Genomic DNA, 17,150 nt, shown 5'->3' with positions numbered 1-17,150 from the left:
CTGGATGCCATAGTTACATTTTCTCTTCCCAAGCAGATGTCAGGAAAAGCTCTTTCCAAATCCTGTCAAGAGGAAGGAACAACCCACTTACGTGAACACCCTGAGTCAGACCATTGCTTCATCCAGCCACTCAGGCCTCTAAACTGCAGGGGGCCTCTTGGCAGTCAAAAAGAGTTCTGTGTACCAGGAGTTCTGCTGTGAGCTGCATTTGTACAGCAGCCAATGAACCTGATGCTTCACTTCCGTTGTGATGTATGGACTACCTTACTGATCCCTGTCTCCATGCTAGGAACAGCTGCTCTCATTTTTGCACCAGTCTGGTTATTAAGTCTGCTGTCCTCCTATGGAGAATGATTTAAAAGCTACCAAATATAAACCGCTGAGTTGGACACATGTTGAATATGGGGGAGCCCAGCATGGGTAGTAGCATCTTTCTAGCCACATGTTGGGGCTGTTAGACATTGTCATGGACAATAAATCATATGAAGAATTTCCAGTAGATCTGTAAGCTCCCCCCTCCGCCAGTACATCTTGGCAGAACAAAAAAGTGAATGAGGCAATTCTGATGGATAGGAAATTAATAATCACTCTGCAGAAATTCAACAATTCAACCAGAATTGTCAAGATGCAACAGAAGCCCCAGGCAAAATCCCCCCCCCCCCGATCATCCAGATCCACCTCAAATATCACGTAAAAGCAAATCACGGGAATTGTCTGGCTTTGTAGGCCTAGAGGATGGCCAGGGCTCCTCAAATGTTATCCCCTTAGTTATGCCATTTTGGTGGCTGGGAATATAACAACTGTGGCTATAATCCTAAAAGCACTTTCCTGGGGAAAACCCCCATTGAATAAGACTTACTTCTGAGTACATGTTTTTAGATTGCTCCCTCTAAGTAGCGATGTTACTGTTTCAGTCAGATTGAAATACCTGGTTCTCTCCAAATAATGTAAATGTAATTCTCCTGTGCTTTTGGGGTCCCCAAAGGGGGAACAAAAAGATCCAAAATGTTTCCCCATAACCCATATTATTCTCCAGCAGTAAAAAGGCTGATTGTTCTACCTCCTCTCCTTTAGTATTTTTGAGAGTCTCCTGAAAATGATGTTGCAATCGGTTACACCTGTTAGAATGAACGTAAACTACAACACCACATGTTGTAAAAACTGGTGGGGAGGGGCATAAGGGCCCCCAAAACAGTGAAAACTCATTTAAAAACCCAATAACTATTTTATGTTGATGTGACAGTTAAGAGAAGGATGTGCCAACCATTCACGATTTTAAAATGCTTATACTTCCCAGAGGTTTTGAGCTGAAGGAAAAGTGCGTGTGATTCCCAAGCAATTAACAGGTGAAGTCATTGCAGACCCCAGATGCTTTCATATTTGTAATATCGTACTGCAAACAATAATCCTTACTGAAAATTCATTTTTACATTGAAGTTATTAAATGCATCTCAGTTAAATTGTAAGTCATGATTAAATTTGGGTCTATTGGATCCCAATAGTTCGTTTGTAAAGTTCATTCTAAGCTTAGGACGGTTAAATTCTTCAGGCATGGGTAATTATAAAGTAAGATTAAATTACGTTTTCTTGAATATGAGACTTTGTGATTAGAATTAATAGCTTTTTGTATCTGATTTGTACTGCCAGATGAGATCATGTTAGACTCACCTGTTCCAGTCTTATCTGATTCCTCCCCACCCCTGCAGTAATTTTTTCCTTCACTTAATAAAACCCAGATATAATCACACAGGAACTCAGTTCTTCGAAATTAGAAAATCAAGACCTTTAAGTGGGTAAGTAATGTAAAATCTGTTGCTTGGTCACATTGGAGATCGCTGAGGCTCCGGGCAATATTTTTGCAGGGGTTTGTGGGGTTAGAAAAAATTGGGCTGCTGCAACTGAAGATCTGCTTGGATGTTACCATTACTAATGTTATGCTCAAGGCTGAACTTCTTTATATCTCTGAAGATATATCTGAAGAAGATATCTGAAGAAGGTATCTGAAGAAGTGAGCTGTGACTCACAAAAGCTCGTACCTTGCCAGAAATTTTGTTAGTCTTTAAGGTGCTACTGGACTCTTGCTCTTTTCTACTTCGTTATATCAGTTGATGATGTCCCTATCCAGCATGCTGATTAAGCATGCTTGACTTTATCTTTGCCTCATCCCTCTTCTTTGTTTTCCATATTTAATTCATTGCCAAGACACACTGCTTTTTCTTGGAAAAGTTAAACAGTGAACAGTGAAAATCTAGCCCTTCAGCTGTGTATCCTTGGCATTCTCTGATCATCTCTTGCCTTGCCTACTGCAAACTTTCCCTCTCTGGTCTTCCATTGTCATGTGTCAGAATTCCCGCCTCTTTGAAACCCTTCTGCCAAACTCATTACATCTGTTGTCATTCATACCAGAGATTCTGATCTCCCTAAATCCTTTTCCTCCCCCCCCCCGTATCTCCTGAATCCAGCACAAACTACTTGTCCTTGCCTTATCCCCCTTATCTATGTCCATATATTTTGATAAAGCTTTGTCTGTGATCATTGCTCCTTCAGCTCTACCATTCTCAGCCTGCTTCTTAAGCATCTCCGTAATTTTGTCTTGCTGCCGATTGTGCTGAGAACTTCCTCCTAGATCACCCATGTGATGCCACCTCTCTCCTCCTAACCCATCACTTGCATGAACCAGTGGCTGAGCTCTGAACCCTTACTCAAGGTCCAGCCAGATATGTGCATGTGTACAGTTCCCATTGTTTTATTCAAACCTTCTCATCAGGCATATGGGATTCAGATTTGGACTGGGACCTGAGTATGAGGGGGAGCTTAAGCCCCACACTGTTTTCCTGCTGTGAAAGGCCCTGGAGGAACCACTATTTTCCCCACAGGGGAAATTTACATTTAAGTTTCCCCAACAAGGCCAATGGTGACTCCTGGGGCTGTTTCAGGTTAGAAAAACAGTGTAGGGAAAACGCTTAACCCCCCCCCCCAACACTGATCCAAATTGGAACCTTATGAGTCTGATAATAAAGTTAGAAAAATGCTGGGAGCTGCAGAATCTGTGTACATTCTTTCCCTTGCCTCTGTCTTCTTCTGTTTTGCCCCCTCTATTTTCTCCCTGTAGGTTGAAATATAGACTGTACAGTCCATAGGGCAGGGACCCGTCTTTTATGTCACACTGTAAAACACCACACCCCTTGGTGGTGCAAGGGAAGTAGTATTCTGCTTTATGACAGAAAGTTGTGTCACCCTGTAGGCCAGCGAGATTGAAATGCACAGGGTATCTTGTCGTAGCCAAACTATGCTGTTCTTTGTTGCTCTGCTGTGTTTGCTGCAGCCAGAATCTCTGGGTATTTCCAGAAGATCCTTCTAGTGTTGTAGTTATGAAAAACCCCTTGTGTTTTTCCCTGCCGCTTTCCTAGCTTGAATGTAGGCTTCCACGTAACAACAGGATTGTGGTATAACAACAGGCAATCAGTACAGTTATAGGGATTTTTATCTGTGACATCAGTTTCTGATAAGTTCTGGTTATATTTTGCTATGTTTAATTATTGATTTGTAAGAAATCTTGAAAACCATAGATTAAAACATTTTCTTTAATAAAATATTGTAAGAATTGCTTTGCTGGATCAGACCACGTCTGTCTACTCTACTGTTCTGTTTCCCAAAGAAGCCTGCCAGACTGAGCACAAAGGTAATGATTGTCCCCTTCTCCAGGGCCTGATATTTAGAGAGATTCTGCCTCTATAGACAGAGGTTCCATTCAGCTTGTACTGTTTTTACGCCCTTGTTGCGTGAGATCCAGTTTATAAAATATAACATTTATCTGTGCTTGGCTGGAACTTTTTTGGGACTTTATCTAAAGATGATCAATATGTTGGTGGGTGGAGAGTCCCTGTAGCTTTAAATCCAGCAGAGAGTTTTTTTTTAAATGAACAATATTTTCCAGACCCTTCATCAAAAGTAGGCCCATTTGGGCTGAATATTCACCATCTGGGCTGACATCTATCTTCAGATTCTGCACGTTTCTTTTTCTATCGGAGGCTGAAAGCGACTCCGACAAAAGTCAGCTGGTCTGGTCTAATGTATTTGGTAACTGGCTGGCAAGCCTTTAAAAAAAACTTTCTGCCATTCTTAGGCAAGGTCTCTAAATTTTTAATAAATTCAGCTATGTTGCATAACCCAGCCCAGACACTGGAAGATTCCTGACTGGATCTTCCCAGGCTTTAATTTTTTTTAAGGCTTATATCTTCTGCATAGGCTCTTGATTATGATGCGGGGAGACCAGAGGGCTAATCTTTCTGTCTCCCACACATAGTTTTGGTGATGAAAACCAATCCCTCCCCTTGTGCTTCTGTTTGCCTGGGGGGGGGGGAAAGATGGACTTAAGAGAGGGTGCCTGTCTTCTTTTTCTTTTCGGGGATAACAACTGTGTGGAGCAGTAAAAACCACGTAGGGGTGGAAGGGTTAGAACCCCGTCTCCCCCTGTGCCACAGACTACCACCCTGCACCATATGATAGCTTAATCTCTTAAAAATGCTGAGAAGAGCCAAACATAGAACTCCCAGCATAACTTCTGTTTTGGTCCATAGTCTGTTCAAGGAAGAGCTTATTCAACATATTTTTAATTCCAATGGGAAAACCTACATAATGATAGCTGCACCTGGCTCCTGTTCCATTATTTAAGTTCTCAGTAGGAAGTGCTTGTATATGCCCCCCAGTTGTGAGTGCAAAATAAACAGATGTTCTGTTTGGATAGGAATTGCTAATGGCTGTTTATCCATTAATGAGATCCTGCTTTCCAACCTGCATGCCCAAAGCAGCTAACACAACATTCCATAAAATGCCACCTTTCCATTGCAAAAACTAACCTTTTTAAAATAAAAAACCCATTAAAAATGAACCCATATGGAGGAGGGAAGAGAAAGAGGCTGAAATTTAAGATACTGAACTCAACAACAAAAGCAACAGAAGTAAAAAATAAACATCCTTTGACATATATGAAACATTTAGTTCCTCTGAACATGGGAGACCAAAGCAGAAGGTGCCACTCTGAGGAGACCCAGAAGCAAGTGTATGATGGTGTCTTCATGTCTATCTCTTCTTCCACCTCCTGGGTTTGGTCATAGGGAAGTTAGCCTTATTTGGCTGCTGTGGTAATGAGGAGTCTGTTAGCTGAGCCAGGAACAGGCATGTGATGATATCTTTACCGGCCTGCTTCCTCCTTCTGCATATTATGACATCTTTTGGATATGAGGTTGCAGGAATGCCAGTTTAATTGCAGTGGCATGTCAGGGGCATATCTTGGACCTAGAAAAATGGTCTTTAGTGGGCTTTGCACAGTACTGGTTTTAAGTTCAATCTTCCTAGCTACTACCATCTCCCTTGTGATTTTGCTATGACATTTCAGATAAGTCACTGATATTTATTAACTATCTGTTTACAAATTTCTGTGACTGTGAGCAGATGCGGATTTTAATAGGCACAGTAGTGACTGAAGAGCTGTCAGTTGTCCAGGGAAATTTACCCCATTCATCCTTTCATAGCTTACATGAGTGAATATTTTGGAGGGGGGCATGGTGACTAGCCTTGGGATATATTCAGACAACCAGTCTAGCTCCCCAGCCCCAATCCTGACTTTTGCTGTTGCCAAGTGAAGAGAATCAAGTGAAGCTAGATGACTTAAGAGATCAACAAGTGATGGTCCTTCAGGTATCAGTCCTTCGATGTGGAAGAATGGGATGGCTGCAGAATCCATGACTCATTAAGTCGTCTCCACCAACCTGGTTTTGTTTGGTTCCTATCTCTTGGCAGCTGCAAAAATTAATGTTTTATGGAAGTGTGGATGAGGAAAATGTTAGTCTGAATGTGGTCCTGGGGGGCTGAGACTGTGACATTACCGTTGACATGTGAAATGGAACCAAGAAGTAAGGAGTCACAATGTCCACTCGCACCTAAGCATTGACAAAACCAGTTTCCAGTCTAAAAAGTCATCTCATAGCAGCTTCATAATAACTCACTGTGAAATAACTAGTTGTGTGAAGAAACCCTGAGACAGCAATCTGTGACTTATTTAGTAGTTCTAGATGTCTCTAGAAGAAATGGAAGTTATGGATTTTGGCTGTAGAAAACAACTCTAATCTCCATTGTGGGGGAAGAACAATTATTCCACAATCTTAAAGGCTATTGTTACTTCAGTAAAGAGTGTAAATGATTTCTGCCACTAGCTTCATTAACAGGAGCCAGCCAGATAATTTGTGGAGTATTGTGACCCAGGAGACAGGATGTGACTGCTTGCTTTAACATGCAAAATGCCTTGCAGATTGAATTCAAATCTGCCATAATAGCCCTTCAGTATGTAGGGGAGAGAAGGATCAAGACAAGGGAATTCATGCACTGTAAACAGAGCGTGCATTAAGCACGACTTGGTATTTTCACGATAGGAGAGGGTACTCTAGCAGATAAGGATAAATTACTGCTCATTTGCACTGCTGAGCTTGTAAAGACTGTCAGGCAATGGAGCCATTAATATTCTACCCAGCTTGATGAGTTCTGGAATCTGGGATAATAATTATCATTATCCTGTAAAGCTCAGTATCAAGAAGCTGCCAAGAGAAGTTCTTTTCTGCAGCAAATGAGGACGCTGCTAAGTGTGACTGAGCAGGTGCCTTGCTTGCTTGGGAGCTTGGTGTCAGGACTTGGGACCCCCTGTAGATATGCAAAAGGGTCATCCTACTCATCTGATCCAGTGTTTGTCTTGATTGGCTCAAGAGCCTGACAATTCACCTCCCAATCAGTGCAAAATATGAGATGTTCTATTCCACATGTATTAATATATCTAATTCTCAATGTGGCCAAATCTGTGGCTACTTAAATCTAGAGACTGGAGCCATGAACAGATAATACAGATGGTTCTCGTAGGTTATCCGGGCTGTGTAACCGTGGTCTTGGTATTTTCTTTCCTGACGTTTCGCCAGCAGCTGTGGCCGGCATCTTCAGAGGAGTAACACTGAAGGACAGTGTCTCTCAGTGTCAAGTGTGTAGGAAGAGTAATATATAGTCAGAAAGGGGTTGGGTTTGAGCTGAATCATTGTCCTGCAAAAAGTAACAAAGGTAATGTGCTAACCATTGTCCTTTAAGTATAAAGATAATGTGCTGATGAGGGTGTGGTATGTTAATACGGATATTTCTACAAACCTAAAGATCACCCTAGGTTTACAGAAAAAATACACCGGGGAGTTAACCACCTAAATACTAGAAGCAGCACCTGTAGTGTTAAGAAATTAATGCCCTCTATGGGCATTACTAGGCAACCGCAACAGTATTGCCAGCCTTCAGTCCTTGATTTCTGTCAGAAAAAGTCAGGGGAAGGCCCTTTCCAGGGTTGTTTTGGCCTTTGAGGGAGATCAGGGCAAGGTCCATCAGCAACTACTGGGCAACATGCTGCCACGCTACTTACATGACTCACCCAGAAATGGTTGCTTGTTACTGTTCAACAACTGCCCCCCACCAAAGTTAATGTGGTATAGTGGTTAGAGTTTCAGACTAGGTTCTGGGAGACCCAGATTTGAATAATCACTTTGCTGTGGAACCTCACTGGGTGATCTTAGACTAGATATACACTTTCAGCCTAATGTACCTCATTGGTTTGTTGTAAGGATGAAATGGAGGAGAGGAGAATGATGTAATCTGCTTTCGCCCTTTAAGCTCAGGAATGCACTGATAGAGTCCAATTGCCAAAGTGGCCATTTTTTCCAAGGGAACTGATTTCTATCGCCAGGAGATCAGTTGTATTAGTGGGAGATCTTCAGCCATCGCTGGGAGGTAGGCAACCTAACTTATGGCAACCCTGCAGGGTTTTCAAGGCAAGAGGTGAACAGAAATGGTTTGCCAGATCCAGCTAGCCTGGGCTATCCAGGTGAGGGCTAACATGAGCCCTTGAAGTCAGTGGGCTTGGAAGGATATAACTGCTTAGGATTGCACTGCAAGTTATCTAAATATATCATGTAGCAAAAAAGTTTAATATTTAAGAAATATTTAAGAAACTTACAGGGCACCCTCTGAGACTGTATAATGATTCTATGCAGTTTTAAATCCACGTGTTTCACAGTTACAACAACCAATTGGTATACACTTTTATTTATTCAGTATCTAAATACTAAATAGAAAGTTTTGATTTAAATCAAGGTCCCCCCCTCTTTGGTGATTTAAGGCATGATTAAAACTCCTGCTGAATTACAGTTGATATTCAAACTAAAGTCAATGCATTTACCTGGGCTGAATAAAGACCTTGCATTCATGGCTCATTACCAATGCTGATTTCTCCACACCCATCTCTCCCCTGGACATCACAGACTCTTCTGCATACCACACCTAATCCCATCATGCCTGCTATTCACATTTACATACTGTTAACATTTACATACTAATGCTTGTCTGAATTCACTCTCCTCTACTTAAAGACAGATGGATTCACATTCTAGCTGTATCTGAAGAAGTGAGCTGTGGCTCACGAAAGCTCATACCCTACCAGAAAATATTTTTGTTAGTCTTTAAGGTGCTACTGGACTCTTGCCCTTTTCTACTGTTATAATCCATGTCATAATTCCATTCAGTTGTTTCACTGTACGGCTGCATTGAAGAATTAGGCAAAGCAGTGTGAATAAATTCCCCACTGCACAGCAAGGCTCCTTACTCTACTCCCAGTAAACTTATATAGTAATCAAGCCACTAATAAGTGGATATGGGAACAATAATGCCCAATTGCTTCCTGTTGTTCCCCAAATAATTCTGTATGTGGCTTCCTCATGTAAGTAGGCAAGATGAGTTTGTTTTCCCAAGTGACTAGACAGGACAGAAACCTTCTTTATGGAGGATCAGTCCATCAGTGGTTGATGGTTGAATGGAACCTCCAAGTTCAGAAGCAGTGTTCTTCAGAGTATTAGTGCTGGGGGGCATCAACAGGGGAGGCCTTGGCCTTTTGTAGGTCTTGTAGGCCTTTTGGCAGCATCTTGTTGGACAGTATGTAAAAAAGGATGTTGGACTAGATGGACCCCTGGTCTGATCTAGCACAGCTGCTCTTATGTGACCCAAAATGTTTTATAAATGATTTTATTTGTTTCCTCTCCTGTCTTAGGTTGATGGAAACAGCAAGAGAAATGATCAGGGAATCTTTACCTATCAAATGCCTTGAAGCAGTTATCTTGGGGATGTATCCTTTTGTCAACAAGTTCTCGATGCAGACAGCCGAATCTATTTTTTAACAAATGCTAACTGAATGACTTACACTTCTTGGATGAGGTGTGATAACACCAGCTAACGGTGAGTTCACAGAGTTGTTGATCGTTGAAAGCTTGATTCCTTTTCCATATACTTTATTAAAAAACCCAAGGAACTCAGTATGTCAGTGGGTTTTTTGTAGGTGTAGGGTGGGAAAGAGGAAGGCCCAACATGAGATGGATTGACTCCTCTGATCTCTCCTTGTGAGGGAGAAAATACAGAACAGTGCCTTCTCTTCATTATCTCAAAGGGGATTTTAACTCATCAAGAAGGTAGGCTAAAAGGCAACCGCAATGAATCTACCATAATCCAGGTTAATATAATCTGTCACAAACACAAGACAAGGACTAGAAATATATGCAGAGCCAGTAACTCTGTAGTCGATGTAATGGGGTGTGTATGTGTATTGTGTATGTGTAATCTTTTGATTAAAATAAAATAAAAAACAAACGGGAATGTAATTTTCTTGATATTTCAGTTAACCAAATGCAAGTAAAAGGTTAAATGCTGAGAACCTCACAGAAGTAAAAGGTGAAACGAGACCCCAAGGCAATAAAACTAGGTAGGCTGGACTCACTCTTTAAAATAATTAAGTAGACCAGGCCAGCTCTGAATTTCACCTCTGGAGAGGTCCAAATGAGTGGAAGATGCTTAGGGTTGCCTGGCAACTGGTGAGAGTCCAGGGGGTGGGGACATAAGAGCACTGTCGTGTAGTGAAGTGATGTCACACCTCTCTAGGAATCACTGGAAACTCTATGTCAAAACCCTGGCAATTCCTAGAGCAGACTGATGTCACATCTGGATTTTTTCAGAAGTAATGTCACGCTGTTTCCCAGTGGTGATCTTTTTACATTATTTTTCTCCCACTGGCCATATGAACATTGGTGGGGAATGGGAGCCAGGACCCTCACCCCAAGCAGGAAAGAGACAAGCCTAAAGGTATTCCCTCAGATACTTTGGACTTCATTGTCAGGATGCTGCTTGCTCACTTCCAGTGGGAGGGCTCTCTCAGATCCTCCCTGCGGAAAGGTAAGGTAGAAATAGTGCTGTGCAGTACACACAAAGAAATGGAACACTGTGTTGCAGTGGCACTCTAAGAATCTCATAAATCTCTATGGTTTCTATCATAGAGATACAGGGGATTCCTAGAGTGTTACTGTGACACAGTGATGTCAGTTCTGGATTTTTGGCAGGGAACAATGCCATGGTGTTGCACAGTGCCATTTCCACCTCATCACCTAACTGGTCTCTCCAGCTGGTTGCCAGTGACCGGCTGGCATCCATACTTCAGAATCCCCACCACTGCCTTGAATCATTTCTGGAAATAAACTGATAAGCCACTGACAATGAACAGGAATTGTCGTTACAAGCTTTCTGCATAGCACTTCTCAAAATACATATTTTGTACCAACTGGAGCTTCCTTAAGGCTTTCATGGGCAGCTCCACATGGAAGAAGAAATTACTTTGCTCCTGTTTGCCCAGGCAAGTATTCTAGAGTTGGCTTTGCAAAGCAGGAAATTGCATTTTGTAGGCAAATTTAAGACGAATGTTTGAATGTACTCCCCCTCCCCAAAAGATCATAGGGCATGGCATGAATTGCATTATTGTTATATCTGAGAATGCATACGAGTGCCAGTGACACTTGTGAAATGCCATGCTACATGGCAATAGCAATAGCAATGGAGTAATCAGTTCTCTAAACCATAACACGTACGGTAACCCTACAACAGAAGTGCAGTGTGGAGGGAAACTATCTTCATAATGGTGATGACTGCTCATTTGTTGATCTAAAATCTAATCCTCAGGACAATGGTGAAGTTAGGTTATTTTGTACTCCGGGCTTAATGGTTTTATGGGAGCCCTCTTGAGTGTGTAGTTCAAGTGCAAAGCTACAGCCTGCTTTTGGGGACTCCTCACTGTGAACTGGGCCCTGAAATTCCACTCCAAAGTCCAGCCATGGGAAAGGCCCTATCATGAGTCTCCATAACTTGGGAGCTATGAAGAAAGGAACATCCCATGAGCCAGCCTGCCTGAGATGGGGAAAACTGGGGGAATCATCCAACATGTGACAGATTGAGATAATGACTAATGCAGGGGGCACAGGTGGGTGTTTAATCTAAAAGATCAAAAGTTGCACAGTCCTGCCCTTATATCTGGATTCCTTGTACCTTATTCCCTTCATACTTCTACCAGCTCTGGCTTTGAAACTAATACTTTCCTGATAAGAACATTCTAATTTAACAGAGAAGAACTTTCCTAAAACCAGGACAAGAAACTTGATGCAAAATAGCTATCCTTGGAAGAAATGAAATGTCACTAACTGCCAAAATGGAACCAAAGTAAGAGTCAACAAGGACACTAACTCCAGGCGCTTTGTTCTGTTTGCTATTGTTGAATCTTTGGCCCTTTTGTGCTCCTCCAGATTTCTCTGGCACTAAACTTTCTCTTGTGGTTGCCAGTTGGCTCTCAGCTCGCTAATAATGAGTACGGAGAAGGAAAAAAAGAGAAGCTATTGTGTAGGCCACCTTCATAACTTAACTTCACATCCTCAAAGGGTCTTTAAACTTGCATAATACATTATGCTGGGAATGTCTGTTTTCCTGTTCAGAATTACTCACTGAGCTGCAGCCCATTGCCTATGGAGGGTATCTGTGTTGCAAATGGCTTTTGGAACTCAAATGATACATTTTTTGTTTGTTCAATACAATACAGGTATACAGTAGCCTGGCAAGAGGGATTTATCCTGGCTTCAGAGGTCTTGCGACTGAACTAGGCTTCTTCCACATGGGGATGATTTGCTTTCATTTCATTGCACTTGCGGATGCAGAATGACACATTGGGAGTGTCAACAGAGCATCCATGCAGCAGTTTCCCCCGCACTTTCCTTGCCACCGTTCCCACAGGCACTAGAGAATGAATGCATTTTAAAGTAAACTGAACATGGAACAGGATAGTCAGGCAGTTAGGTGAACTGGTCCTTTGTGTGTGTGTGTAAAGTGCTGTCAAATTGCAGCTGACTTGTGATGTCTCCTGCAGGGTTTTCAAGGCAAGAGATGAACAGAGGTGGTTTGCCAGTGCCTGTCTTCATAGTAGGGTTGCCATCCTCCAGGTACTAGCTGGAGATCTCCTGCTGTTACATCTGATCTCCAGCTGATAGAGATCAGTTCCCCTGGAGAAAAGGGCTGCTTTGCCAATTGGACTCTATGACATTGACGTCCCTCCCCTCCCTTAACCCGTCCCTCTTCAGAGTTTGGGGAGGGACTGCCAAAAAAAAAACCCCAAAAGGGGCCGCCATAAGTTGGCTGCGACTTGACGGCACTTTACACACACACACAATGCTGAAACTGGGATTCTGCGCGGTGCAGTGGTAAAGAGTGGTGGACTCTAATCTGGAGAACTGGGCTCGATTCCCCACTCCTCCACATGAAGCCTGCTGGGTGACCTTGGGCCAGTCACAGTTCTCAGAACTCTCTCCGTCCACACAGAGGCAGGCAATGGTAAACCACCTCCAAACATCTCTTGTCTTGAAAACCCTATGGGGTCCCTATAAGTCAGCTGTGACTTGATGGCACACACATGCACACAATGCTGAAGTGGTATTTTGATACACCAAACTGGAATATATAAAACCATTAGTGCTCACAAAAATATTGTTCTGAGCAAAGGTCTGATGAAAAGTCCTTTAGTGTCTCAGCAGCTCTCTGGCACTTGAGGAAAGCAGAAAGAATAGCTACTCATACCTGTGTGAGAACAGAATAAAGTAGGGGTCCACGCAGTTTCAATTATATGTGGCCTATTGCTTTGCCTCTGTGAAGGAGTTTGAGGCTGGAGAGACGGAAATGTCTGAACTCCTAGAGTAATTTGGGTTCTGAGTGAGACTGAGAACTGTATTTCATTATGGCCTCTGGACCTTCAGCTGTGAATTAATTAGCCAAATGGCGTGGGTGGGAAGAGATTCTCTAAACAGTTTAAGTCATCGTGATCGTTTTGGATTCTGAAAAAGAAATTCAGATGCAAATAAACCTACTCTTGCTACATAGAAACTAGGGTGTGGGGGGAGGTAGTTGTGAATTTCCTGCATTGTGCAGGGAGTTAGACTAGATGACCCTGGTGGTCCCTTCCAACTCTATGATTCTATGATCTTTACCTGCTTCATTCTTTAATTCTGAAAAAATATATATAAAAAATGACAATAGTATTGACTAAAAATGGAGGCAGAGTGAAGGACAGATTAATATGTATTGAGTTGTCTTGATTTTTTTTCAGGGGAAGGTCAAGGCTGGCCTAATAAGTTTTGACATTCCAGGGATCCAAATGGCCACAGCCTGTTTCCCTTGCTTGACACTTTCTGTTGTTGTTACCTTGACATCAGCCACTCAAGATACTTAACCAATGGGCAGCCTTCCATGGAACGATTCCCCATCAGCTTTAAATCCCATTTCTCAGGGAACAATTTTCATCATGTGGTGCTTGGAATTTATTGCAACGGCCGATATGGATCACTGGGCATGAGCCGAAGGTCTGAACTGATGGACAAGCCTTTGATCTACCGAACTCTGAGTGACCTCATCTTTGAATTTGAAGACTCCTATAAAAAGCACTTGCACTCAGTTAAAAAAGTGAAAATTGGATTGTATGTCCCTCATGAGCCGCACAGCTTTCAGCCCATCGAGTGGAAGCAGTTGGTGCTCAATGTATCAAAGATGATGCGGTCAGAGATCAGGAAGGAGTTGGAGAAATATGCCAGGGATATGCGAATGAAGGTACGTGTAATTTCTGTAATAGTTGAAGATGAGGGGGTGTAAGGGAGGGAAACAGGCTCAATTCACACATGCACTGTTCAGTACCGGGGGCCACTTATGCAGCTGCATAGTTGCTCCATTTCTTGGGAAGACAGTTGTGTGAAACAGCTTCCCATATGGTTTGGCTGATATCATCCAAGGATTCACAGTTTCCTCAAGGGTCATTAATCAGTTTTTTAAAAGTAGGCTTGAAACTGTGGTTGTTAATTTTGCCTTCTCCTATTGCCATATTTATTTCCACTAGCAGAAGCAAGAAAATTTGGCTCTGGCCAAAGAGCAGATAACACATAGTCTTGAGGATGCACTGAATACATGAGATTAATCCTTGGCATTAGTTGAGGGGTTTCAGCTATCTCACACAGTTATCTGGAGATGCAGGATCCAAATAAATAAAAGCTGTACGTACTAGAGCTGGATTGAACATCTGGAAGATGCAAGTAGTCCTGGCTTGATAGAATGTTCACTCCTGAGGCTGATGTGATTTGTAGCCATTCTAAAGAATTGCCTGGGAGCCAATGAAGACCGGAGTGATCCATGAAAAAAGAAATGAAGCACTGAGAAAGTTATCCCTGTTCCTAGGAATTTTATTAAGTCTTGGAGGCCACAGCACCAAATTTCTGGGGGATAATTTATCTGTTGCCTTACATATTTACCCTAAATGAAAATGTCAGTAAATGTATGACAATCCCCCTAAAAGAAGGTTACATACAAAAGGTTTTTATTACTGTACAGAACTGTAACTTGTGTATGAATTTAAGACTGTTCCCTCTTTTCCTTGATGGTGCACGTGGGAAAAAAAAACTTTCAGGTAAACTGTGGTAGCTAGACCCTGTGGCCGGCTCTTGATAATTATATGACTGTGTACAGTTGGCTGTGTTGAAATTCAGCTCCATTTGCAGGCATAGTTATCTCATAATTCTATCTCATATACACTGAAGTTCTCTATGCGTGGCTTCCACATGTACTCGGCATCCAACACTGAGCATCTGGTATAGCGCATTCCCCACACATGTGGCCTTGGTTCTGCTTTTGATCTATATTTATCAGCTCTCTGATCCTTGGAGCATCAGACTTATCAAGAATGCATACTCTGTGTTTTAAATATCGGTCTTCCTAATTTTCAACCATTTCCCCCTGGGCTCTCTTAGCTGAGGACGGCTTAATTTCCCAGCCTGCTACTGTCAGATATGCTGAGCTGCAAGAAAAATATCCGAGAAAGCATAATGAATCTCTGGTGAATGGGTTAGCGATTGCATTTATTCACATATTGGGCACAATCCACCAGGAGATCTGTGCTCTTGTGCCTCCCTCCTCCCTATTTTAGTGGGGCTGGTGCTGGAGAAGTTCACAGTTGTCGTTTATGCATAGGAGTTTTACCTGAAGTTCATTGCTCACTGGACCCACACTTTCCTTTTAAGAATCTATGTACCAGCAGTCTCCAAGCTCAAATCAAGACCCTGCCCGTTTAAATGCTGCTTTGTAATTGGCTTACCTTGTAGAGCTTACTATGAGAGAAATCCCCCCCAAAAAACCCAATTGCTGCATAGAAAAGCATTTTAAGAACAAAATAAATAAATAAATAAAATGGGGCAATCTGAAGGGGGGCAGGAAAGAGAAATTCAACCCTCGGTTTTAAAAAGCCTTTATTCTGCTCGAAAAGAGCTCTGAGGGAGCAGGAAGCATTTGAATCCCTGCCTCTTTACATGTTGTAATTGGCTGTAAGAGAAACCAAGCTTCTGTGTCCCGCGCTTTGCCTTATGCACGGCGATTTCACCCGGGCTGAGCTCAGGGGAGAGGGAAGAATCAGGTTAACAGAGGAACGGGAACTTCCCAGGATTTGTGAGAGCTGGCAGCGAGGTCATCTCTAATGGACAGAAAACTCCAAGGAACATAACTCCAAGGAACATAACTCCAAGGAACAACCGAGACAGACGGGGGTGGGGGGGCAAACGTGAGTGAAAGTACCCATGCATAAATGACCAGAGTCTGGTGGGTTGTTTTGATCCCTGTATTGCGTTTGCAGTGCTATCTAACATCTGCATGAAACTTGGAGAGGCTGTCCAGAGATTCCAGCTGTAATGTAATGGGTATGTTTAGGATTATACTCTTACCCTCAACCAGGCTTGGCTATTATAATGTGGTATGCATAGATTTGTCTTTGAAAAGTGTTTGGAACCTGCAGCTGTTCAGAAGGCAGCTTTCAGTTTGCTGGCAGGGCCAGGCTCCCAGGAACACGTTACTCCCGCTTTGTTTCATTTGCTTTGGTTGCCAGGTCCAGCTTGGGACATTTCTGGAGATTTGGGGGGAGAGTGGAGTTGGGGATGGGGTAACTCAGCAGGGAAATAATGGCCTAGAGTCCACCCCCCAAAACTACCCTTTCCTCCAGGTAGGGTTGCCAACCTCCAGGTAGCAGCTGGAGATCTCCTGCTATTACAACTGATCTCCAGCCGATAGAGATCCGTACACCTGGAAAAAATGGCTTTGGGCAATTGGACTCTATGGCATTGAAGTCCCTCCTCTCCCCAAACCCCACCCTCCTCAGGCTCCGCCCCAAAAACCTCCCGTCAGTGGCAAAGAGGGACCTGGCAACCCTACCTCCAGGGAAACTGATTAATGTGGCCTGGAGATCATTGTAATTCCCAGAGAACTCCAGGCCCCACCTAGAGGTTAGCAACTCTATTGGTTTCCAGGCCCAGTTCTAAGTGCTGGTTCTGTGTTTTAAAGAAGAAGAAGAGTTGGTTTTTATATGCTGACTTTCTCTACCACTTAAGGGAGAATCAAGCTGGCTTACCATCTCCTTCCCTTCCCCTCCCCACAACAGACACCCTCTGAGGTAGGTGGGGCTGAGAGAGCTCTTAATAGAACTGTGACTAGACCAAGGTCACCCAGCTGGCTTCGTGTGTAGGAGTGGGGAAACAAATCCAGTTCACCAGATTAGCCTCCGCTGCCATGTGAGGAGTAGGGAATCAAACCTGGCTGTCCAGATCAGACTCCACCATTCCAAACCACCGCTCTTAACCACTACACCACGCTGGCTCTCCTAACAGTTTGAGAACACAGTATCTCTAGGATTGCCTTTG

The 17,150-nt window shown here is 43.0% G+C and overlaps 1 protein-coding gene across 2 annotated transcripts in view; it reads left to right on the top strand.

The window, feature by feature from the left end:
* Nucleotides 1–17,150, top strand: part of VASH2 (vasohibin 2) — a 51,447-nt gene that overhangs the window by 13,270 nt on the left and 21,027 nt on the right. For both annotated transcript variants that reach the window (XM_056852449.1, XM_056852450.1), the window contains exons 3-5: nucleotides 1,737–1,793; nucleotides 9,125–9,199; nucleotides 13,650–14,031. In XM_056852449.1, the coding sequence (XP_056708427.1) occupies nucleotides 1,737–1,793; nucleotides 9,125–9,199; nucleotides 13,650–14,031 (514 nt within the window). The remainder of the gene's footprint in view (nucleotides 1–1,736; nucleotides 1,794–9,124; nucleotides 9,200–13,649; nucleotides 14,032–17,150) is intronic.

This window comes from Euleptes europaea, chromosome 7 (assembly GCF_029931775.1).
Source record: "Euleptes europaea isolate rEulEur1 chromosome 7, rEulEur1.hap1, whole genome shotgun sequence".
Classification (NCBI taxonomy): domain Eukaryota; kingdom Metazoa; phylum Chordata; class Lepidosauria; order Squamata; family Sphaerodactylidae; genus Euleptes; species Euleptes europaea.
The sequence above is the reverse complement of the archived record's forward strand: the minus strand, read 5'-3'. Positions and strand labels throughout refer to the sequence as shown.